At 41.5% G+C, this 10,056-nt stretch overlaps 1 protein-coding gene across 3 annotated transcripts in view; it reads left to right on the top strand.

Annotated features, from left to right (window-relative positions):
• The first annotated feature begins 354 nt into the window (after window positions 1–354).
• Window positions 355–10,056, top strand: part of SMAP1 (small ArfGAP 1) — a 324,870-nt gene continuing 315,168 nt past the window's right edge. For 2 of the 3 annotated variants that reach the window (XM_033937092.1, XM_033937091.1), the window contains exon 1: window positions 355–894. In XM_033937092.1, the coding sequence (XP_033792983.1) occupies window positions 777–894 (118 nt within the window). In that variant the 5' untranslated portion in view covers window positions 355–776. The remainder of the gene's footprint in view (window positions 895–10,056) is intronic. The other variant, XM_033937093.1, reaches the window with a different exon arrangement.

Raw genomic sequence — 10,056 nt, 5'->3', positions numbered from 1 at the left:
CCGCTATATCTCCTACTGGATTCAAAGCGGTTTACAAAAGATTACAAAAATGTAAGGGTGATTAAGAACAAAAATATTTAAAGTTATAAATAATATTGCTAAACATCATATTTTGAGTGAAGCCCATGAAAACACATACAACAAATAAAATGAATTAAGAAATCAATCCTATGAACGGATTTCAACAGCGACGCGAAAACTAGGTACTTCGCTGTGTTAAAGAGCGTGCAACAGCCTTTAGAACGTGGAAGCGGCAAAATCGCCGGCTCAGTTTCAAGCTTGTGGAACTCGCTGTCACATTCCTATGTTCCTCTGACGTCATAAAGGTGTGTCCATGCGTCACTTCCTTGCTGAGGCCGCACCCACCAACACACCTGGCCTCGGAAGAACACCAAAAAAATTACCTTTCTGCACTCTTGTTTCAAAAGACAGGAGGGAGACAAACTACTGGACTTTTGATTCCCACCGTAGAAACAGAGCGGTTATTTCTGCGTTCACCGCACGCGCGTCGGTAACAGCTAGCTGCTGGATCTCTTTTTTTTTCTCTCTCTCTCTCGGCACTCGGTTTCCTGTACGGTGCTGCGTACCGCGCGCAGGAAGCGGGGCTGGGAGATGTAGTTCCGGCTTTTACGGAAGTGTCGGCGTAGCTGCGGGTGTCTGTGGGAAAGCTGCCGTTTCTTCTCTCTCGGTCTCGCCTTTCTGCTGACGATTCGGTACAGACCCCAGTTCTCTGAACCCTTTCTTCCTACGAGCTGTGTGTCCGCCCTGTGTGCAGGATGACAACGCGGTCGGAGCGAGAGAAGGCGCAGAAGCTGAATGAGCAGCACCAAGCCATCCTGTCCCGCATGCTGCGCGAAGAAGATAACAAGTACTGTGCTGACTGCGAGGCCAAAGGTGCGCTGTCCTCGGCTTTGTGGGTCTGGTGTTACAGCAGGGGTATTGTCATTCGTTCTGGGCCGTGACCACCCCGGTTTTCAAGATACCTTTAGTGAATATATATAAAATATATTTGCATACAGTGGAGACAGTGCAAGAGCAGTTATGGCATGCATGTTCATTGGGAGTGTCCTGAAAGCCTGGCTGATTTGTGACCCTGACGAGTGTAGTTAAAGGCTATCTGTGTGTACATGTCAGTATGTAGTGCTGGAATATCTGTGTGAGTATCCCTATATGAATGTATATACACTCATGGAAAGGAGAATATGTATCTGTCTGCTCTGACTTGCTCTGAGGTCTGACTGCAGACACTTGAGATTGGTTATCTCTGTGGATTGAATATTGTTTGATTTTACTCTTAAACAAGGTATACTTAATTTTTTGTATTTCTGTCTGTGTACTTACAGTTGTGTGGTAGGTATGCATGTGTATGTATATGTGTGTGTGTTGAGGATGTACATCTCTTGCACACAAGCAGTTGCTGATATCTGTTGTAGCTGCACAATAAACCTATGTAGGAATTTCTCTATGCTTTGCCTTTGGAAACAAATTTTTATTTAATAGGAAGGCTTAATGTCTAGCTCACTTCTGTTTCATAGTTTTGTTTCTTGGTGCCCTTGTGACTTGGGTGGCTCCAACAGCTTATAGCTTGAAAATAAGTGAGAAGGAGTCTCTGGTTAAAGAATACATCTTCATCCAATTGATTTCGACTATGTAATTGGTATAAGCTGGTCCCTTCAGGAGAAATAGTCATAAATCTTTCTGAGCATGTATCTATGAAGGTGTGCCCTACTTGCACATCATTCTCCATGCTACTACTTACTACTAATTATTTCTATAGTGCTAGGCACATGCAGTACTGTACCTAGTGGTGTGGAGGAATAGCCCAATGGTTAGTATAGTGTGCTGTGATCCTGGGGCTGGCTTAATTCCCACTGCAGCTGCTTGTGATGCTGGGCAAGTTACTGTAGCTCTCTATTGCTCCGGGTACAAAAATAAAAAACAAACAAACTTAGATCATGAGTCCACTAGGGACAGAGAAGATGCCTGCATATAATGTGTACAGCACTGTGTATATTTAGTAGTGCTTTAAAATGATTAATAATAGTAGCATTTGCAGGTAATTTTTCTGTTCCTCATGGGCTCACAATCTAATTTTTTTTTGTGCCTAGGGCAATGGAGGGTTGACTTGCTCAGGGTCAAAAGGAGTTGTAGAGGAAATTTAACCCAGTTCCTCCTGATCAAAGCCCACTGCACTTACCATTAGGCCACTCCTCCACTGAATAGACACAGCTGTGATAAAGGTGTGTTTATCTCCAGAACACACCTTCAACATACAGCAACCTACACAGCATTTCACCCTTCCAGAAACCACAAGACCTCCCTCCACAAACTCTACATAACATAATTGCACCAATCTACTTGTATCTAACTCAACTGTATTGTACTTTAAACAGCTGTACTGTAATTCTAATGACAGCTCAATGTTCTCCTCTATTGAATGATACAACATCTCCTCCTATCTCTGGTAACAATAGTATACTGCTATTTCATTGTAACTCCTGAACGTAATGTAAAACTTCTTGATTTGTAAGTCACCTTGAACCTAGATAGGCATTGAGCGACCCAGAAATTGAAGATTAGATTAGATTAGTTGAGTAACATCATAAAAAACAAAACATTGAACCTTTCCACAAAACAAATAGGTTGAAGATGCTTATTTTGTGAGGGTTGATTTATCTTCTGTAAGAATGGAAATGTAGTTGATCACTAAGACCAGGAAGTGTTCTTTTGCATGCAGTGCCTGTTCATCCTGTCTAACTTGTGAAGAGACACAGCATATAGGAATGTTTGTAAACATCAGGTTCCATTTTTATTTCAGGTGTAGCAGTAATAATAGCTATACACCCAGAATGGTAGAAATTACTTTCTTTCACACCCTGCACAGAAAGTGCATTGATGATGAACCAAAAGTTGTTGTTGCTTTTTTAAATATTTTTGGTGTAGTACTTGGGCAAATTCTACTTGATAGATTATTTGTCTCACTGTTTTAGAACTATGTATATAATTTAAATTTACATTAGGAGAATTGATAGTATCGGGAAACTCTCAATTTTTGAATGGGTGGCACATCTTTCTTTATCTCCAGCCTGTGTATTATTTGATTGAGCCCTGGCAGGCATATTTTAAATAGCTGGGGAAATTGTGCATACATTTATTAAAATCATTTGTCTGTAGTGCAGTTTGAATCCCATTTTTAAAAGGCTTCTACAATTTTGTGTATGGCAGAAATTTGTTTTTAATAGAGCACCAATCCTTTCCTGCTGTCACCAAAAGATTGTCTTGTATAGACTGTTTTGCTTTTAGCTTGAATGATTTCTTCATCGATGTGACATAAAAGTTTCATGATGACTCTCCTAGGCAAAAGGGTATATTCTGTTTTAGCTTTGGTATAGTAGAGGAAATAGGTTGTTACATGTGGAAACCCATAAGGATAGGAAACGAAATGCTGAATAAATATTCACTGGTGAAAGTGTTGTAAAATACTGTTTATAGCACACTACAGTCAAAATGTGCCTTCTGATCCAGTAGTTATACTAGACAAAACAACATGGGTGGTGTGATACAATACTGTATATACTCAAATATAAACTGAGATAACCTTTTCCCCTCAAAAAAAGGAGGAAGAAAGGTAGACTCAAATATAAACTGAGGTTAGAAATTTGGGTATGAGTGTCATATGTCATCTCTACCACAACACCTGGCCTCAGTCACACATGCAGAAAACAGGAAAAGCCTTTTCAAATACAAACCCACAAACTAAAAGTACTATTGTACACAAACAAAACCCTAATACGCTAGACTCTGCACACATTACACCACAAGAGAAATAGAAAGAATTGCATTTCTTCCTGAATAGTCCAAAATATAAGTAAATTTTCAAAGTTGACATATTTCAATCACTAAATTGAAAATAAAAAACATTTTCCTACCTTTTGTTATGTGGCAATTTTATTTTTCTGGTCCTCTTGTTCCATCTGTGCTCTTAACTGTTTCCAAGGCCTCCTTATGCATTTGCTGTTTCTTTCCTGTCCACTTTTTGCACTACATCCTTCTTTGGCACTGATTTTCATATTCAGTTTTCTTCCATTTTTTTGCCTCCATTTCAAATCTATCTTTCCAACTCTTCCCCTTCCCTCCATCCATGTGCACCATCTCATCCCTCCGTCCATATGCACCATCTCTGCTCCTTTCCTCTCTTCTTCTTCCCTCCTTCCAAGTGCCCCCATCTCTTCCCCCCGTCCATATGCACCATCTCCTTCCTCTTGCTGCCTGTGGTCTCCCCTGCACTGTTCCTTTGCTGCGGTCCATCCAAGCGGAAACAGGAAGTTGCTTCAAAGGGGGGTGGACTGCAGCAAAAGAAAAGTACACAGGAGGCCACCATCTTAGGTACTCCTATCCTCCATTACCCATGCCTCCCTGCCCCAGAACAACATCGCACTTACAGTCCTGATGCTCCGGAAGCCAATGCTGTGCTGGGCTGGTGAAGGGCCTTGAATGTCTGTATATGCTCAAGGCTTGCTGGATTCCTTTTGAGAATCCTAGAGAGGGCGGGAGCCAGAAGGCCCTTGAGCATGTGCAGATGCTCAAGGTCCTTCAGCCCAGCATAAAGCGTCAGCTTCCAGAGCATCAGGATTGTAAGTATGATTTCGGTCTGGGGCAGGGGGGAGTGGCTAGTGGAGGATAGGAGGGTCTGTCAATGAGGGGAGGGGGAGATAGGAAGGCTGGTCAATGAGGGGAGGGAGAGATAGGAGGGCCAGTCAATGAGGGAAGGGAAGGAGGAAATAGCAATGGTCATCAGTGGGGATAGCAGTGCTGGTCAAGGGAAGGAGGGGTGAAAAATAGCATTGTTGGTCATCAGATGGGGAGGAAAAAAAGCATCATCATCCAAAGGAGGCTTGAATATAAACCGAGAACCACATTTTTGGGCATTTTTTTTGGCCCCCAAATCTCATAAAAACATGATGGCAGATAAAAACCATCATCTCTTTCTCTCTCTGAGAGATCCCACTTGCCTATCCCAGACCCTTTTAAATTCAGACACAGGCTCAGTCTCCACCACCTCTTCTGGGAGATTGTTCCATGCATCTACCACCCTTTCTGTAAAAAAAATATTTCCTTAGATTACTCCGGAGCTTAACACCTCTTAACTTCATCCTATGCCCTCTCATTGCAGAGTTTCCTTTCAAATGAAAGAGACTCGACTCATGCACATTTACATTACATAGGTATTTAAACGTCACTATCATATCTCCCCTCTCCCGCCTTTCCTCCAAAGTATACAGATTGAGATCTTTAAGTCTGTCCCTATACGCCTTATGATGAAGACCTCGCACCATTTTAGTAGCCTTCCTTTGGACCAACTCCATCCTTTTTATATATTTTTGAAGGTGTGGCCTCCAGAATTGAATACAATATTCTAAATGAGGTCTCACCAGAGTCTTACACAGAGGCATCAATACCTCCTTTTTCCTATCGGCCATACCTCTCCCTATGCAACCAAGCATCCTTCTAGCTTTCAATGTCACCTTTTCAACTTGTTTGGCCACCTTAAGATCATCACATACAATCACACCCAAGTCCCACTCTTCCGTGATGCACATAAGTTCTTCACCCCCTAAGCTGTACCGTTCCCTCGGGTTTATGCAGCCCAAATGCATGACCTTGCATTTCTTAGCATTAAATTTTAGCTGCCAAATTTCAGTCCATTCTTCAAGCTTTGCCATGTTTTTCTTCATGTCATTCACACTATCCGGCGTGTCTACTCTATTGAAGATTTTGGTATCATCCCCAAAGAGGCCAATCTCGGTCTATATTAGAATTTATATGGTATTTATAATAGTAGTAGTTATATAAGCCTGGTCCATGCTTCCAGGGCTTCTTCCAGCTGAATGCATTTCTGTATCTTGTCATTTTTGCATTCCTATGCCCCTCCCCCCCTAATCTTTAGGGAGAAAATAATGTAGTCTTCTGGTTAAAATAGACTAGGAGTCTGGGATACCTGGGTTCAAATCACTGCTTCTGATACTTATACTTGTGCCCCTGTTCAAATTATTTTATCTCCCATTGTCTCAGGTTAATTGAGCCTATTGGTTATAAAACACCCTGTTTTAGGGGGCTATATGAAATGCTGAAGTATTACTTCTTCCAACCTAGATGGTATGCTCAAGCCAGCCAAGTGTCCCTTTTGATAGAGGATACTGTAGTAGCAGGGTTCTGAACCAGTTTGGTGAGATGTGTGTGTTCTAGTCCAGTTGTTGGTACCTGCTTTGTTAGAACCTCTTAGCTTTTGGGCCTAAACTTATACCTCTTCCTATGTACTCTTTGCTGCCTTGTGATAATTAGACATAGTGAGTCAAGGTCTTTGTTCTACTTGGTACACCATGATATTTCACCTGCCAATCTTAGATTTCTGAGCCTTAGAGGTATGGAATCTTAGATGCCGAGCATTCCTCCAAGCTTGTTTAGATTATTTCTTGTTCAGTCTGCTCCTTTAAGAGTGTCTTGTCTTTTGCAATTCTTAAGTCAACTGTAGAAAGGCAAACATTTCTTCTAATCCTTTTTAATGTCTCCTGTTTCTATGTTGCAGTTTTAAGTCTGGCTGCACAATCCTTGTTGCATTTTGCACTTGAGATGCCTCTTTGTTTTGGGACTTTTTTTCCTTTTACTCTACCTGTAAAAAAGGTGTCTCCAATCTATTAATTGAAGGCTACAATTCAGTTTGAAACACATTTTTCATCCCCGTCTCCTCCCTGTCCTCACAGTCTTAATTTTTTCCCCTGTATCTCCCTGCTCAAATATGATTTTATACAATTTTATGGGCCTAAGGCATTACAAATAAACAGTTCTTATTCAGTTCACAAAATTGCAACAAATAAAGCAAGAAGTGATTTTTTTTTTTTGTGAGCTAACAGACACGATTGCAAACATATTAAGAACAGCCCTCAGAGTATCACACACAAATAACGGTGCTTTTTTTTTTTCAGTGTAAAAGCAAACCAATAGCACATGGCTTGTTGCTTTTCTCAGTGTGACACGAAACCAAACAGCATGAACAGACGATATTCATTTCCAAGCAACAAAACAAAGCCAGCAAATAAAGAAAAGAAAAATTCAATCAAGTACAGCCTTCAGAATATCAAACACAAATAACTTAGGGCCTCTTTTATAAAGCCACAGTAGTGATACTTCCACCAAAGCCCATGGGAAGTGAAGGGCTTCAGTGTGTTTACTGTGACATCATTACCATGGCTTTGTAAAAGAGTGCTTTTCTATTGGTCATTTCCAGGAACCTTGAAACCTATACAGGAAATCCTTAACATTAACCTATAGGACATGGTTCATTGCCTTTACAATGACAAACCAAACAGCCCAAATAGAGTGGAGGAGTGGCCTAGTGCAGGGGTAGGCAATTCCGGTCCTCGAGAGCCAGAGCCAGGTCAGGTTTTCAAGATATCCACAATGAACATGTACAAGATGGATTTTCATGCTGATAAAAGCTCCATCTCCTCAAGCAGTGCACTTGGCAAAAGAGATGACAATAACTTTTCTACAGCTTCTAGTGTTTGAGGTCAACTTTTACAAGTCACAACTTCAACCCTCTCAAGTGCTGCAATTCATAGGAGCCCTACTCGACACCACTCTTCAATGGACTTTTCTACCTCAACGATGACAAGACACTTTACTTCATCTTTGCAGTCATATCTCCACTCTACAAACCATCTCAGCAAGACAAATGATGCGACTCATAGGTCACAGTTCACATAACCCCCTTTGCATGACTTCATCTCATATCAGCTCAGTGGACCCTTGCATCTAATGGTCTCAAGCCCTTGATCCCTTATCCCAATGGATCACAATCACCTTGCCTCTTTGCCAATCTCTCCAGTGGTGGATGTATCCGACACATCTCTCCAGAAGTTTCACAACCTCCCACATCAGAAAGTACTTACTACGGACGCGCCCATGTATGCTTGTGGAGTGTACCTGGACGGTCTCAGGACACAGGATCGGTGGTCTGCTCAAGAAAAGACATTCCACATCAACTGTTAAAGCTGTGGGCAATTCGCAGTGCTCTAAAAACCTTTCAGGAGCGTCTTTCCAATCAAGGCATCCTTGTTTGAATAGACAATCAAGTAGCAATGTACTACATCAACGGGTGGGGATGGGGGGGCGGCACGAGTCCTCTTCCCCTGTGTCAAGAAGCCAAGCACGTTTAGAATTGGCCAATTCCTCGCAACATTTTTCTCAAAGCCATATATGTGCAAGGCAAGCAGAATGCCCTCTCCAACCAGCTCAGCAGATTTCTCCAACCACACGAGTGGTCTTTCAACTTCAGTCTTACACCACATTTTGTCTCTTTGGGAGATTCCTCAGATAGACCTGTTTGCATCTCCTCACAACCACAAATTGCCTCAATTCTGCTCCAGCCAATTTTCACCTCATCGTCTCAAAGCAGATGCATTTCTTCTGGATTGGATGAGCAAGTTCCTCTATGCATTTCCACCAATCCCTCTCATTCTAAAGAGCTTAGTCAAGCTCAAGTGCAAGTCAGCTACCATGGTCCTGATAGATCCCTGATGGCCTAGACAATCTTGGTTTTCTTTTCTACTTCAGCTGAGTGCCAATGATCCAATTCCTTTGAAGATTTTTCCATCTCTGCTCACTCAGTCAAGGATCTCTTTTACATCCCAATCTGCAATCTCTGCACCTGACAGCTTGGTATCTCTTAGTCTGACTTCAGCAGATTCTAATTTTTTTTTGACTCAGTACAAGCCATTATAGCTGCTTCCAGAAAGCTTTCTACTCAGCAATGCTATGAACATAAATGTAAATTCTTCAGCTCCTGGTGTAATCTCCATTACTTGGATGCTTCCTCCTCTTCTCTTCCTTCAGTGTTGGACTATCTTTTCCATTTATCCAATTCTAGACTCAGTGCTATTAGTGTTTTCCATGCTCCTGTCAACAATAAACCTTTGGCTAATTATCTGCTTGTTTCCCGGTTTATGAAAAGACTTTTCAACTCCAAACCTCTGCTCAAGCTGCCTCCAATTGTCTGAGGTCTTAATGTATTTGTGGCCATTTTGATGAAGCCACCATTTGAATCACTGGCAACTACTCATCTTAAATTTCTCACTTGGAAAGTGGTCTTCTTGATCTCTATCGCTTTTGCTCGTCGAGAGAGTGAACTTCAAGCATTAGTTTGCGACTCGCCTTTCACAGTATTTCATCATGACAAGGTGGTTCTCAGGACCCATCCTAAATTTTTCCCAAAAGTAGTCACAGTATGTCACCTGAATCAATCCATTGTGCTTCCATTTTTTCCCTCCAAATCCTCATTCTCATCATGGAGAAAAAGCTCTACACAGCTTGGACTGTAAGCATGCCTTGGCTTACTACATACAAAGGACTAAGCCACATAGGTCTTCACTTCAACTGTTCATCTCATTTGATCCTAATAGATTGGGCCTCCCTGTTACCAAACAAACTATTTCCACATGGTTAGCAGCCTGTATTTCTTTCTGCTATGCTCAGGCTGAGCTACAGCTCGAGGACTTGTTACAGCACACATGGTCTGAGCTATGGCAGCATCATGGCCTTTTTGCATTCCACTCCTATTGAAGATATTTGCAAAGCAGCTGCTTGGTCCTCAATTTACACATTCACATCTCACTACTGTCTAGAATCCTATTCCAGATGAGATGGTCATTTTGGCCAAGCAGCATTACAGAATTAATTTTCTTCAGCGTTATTCGAAAGTGAACTGCCGATACTTTAAATGCACTATTAAGCACTAGCACTGTAAAGAATATTGGACCGATGAAGAAGTTGGTGTTTTTAAGCTGTGTGTGGAGTTTGCTATGCGCACAGTTACACCACTGAGGTCTAACGAAAAAAGTTTATTTAAAGTGGTTATCTATAGCGTCTTGCAACAGAGATAAACCTTAAATTTGAGTGGTGAAGCCTTTTGAATCTTTACCAAATAAGCATATTACAGAAAACTTTTTGTGAGTTACTGTTTTCACACCATAAAAAGTTGTCAAGAGTTTTTTTTACAAT

The sequence above is a fragment of the Geotrypetes seraphini genome, chromosome 3 (assembly GCF_902459505.1).
Source record: "Geotrypetes seraphini chromosome 3, aGeoSer1.1, whole genome shotgun sequence".
Classification (NCBI taxonomy): domain Eukaryota; kingdom Metazoa; phylum Chordata; class Amphibia; order Gymnophiona; family Dermophiidae; genus Geotrypetes; species Geotrypetes seraphini.
The sequence above is the reverse complement of the archived record's forward strand: the minus strand, read 5'-3'. Positions and strand labels throughout refer to the sequence as shown.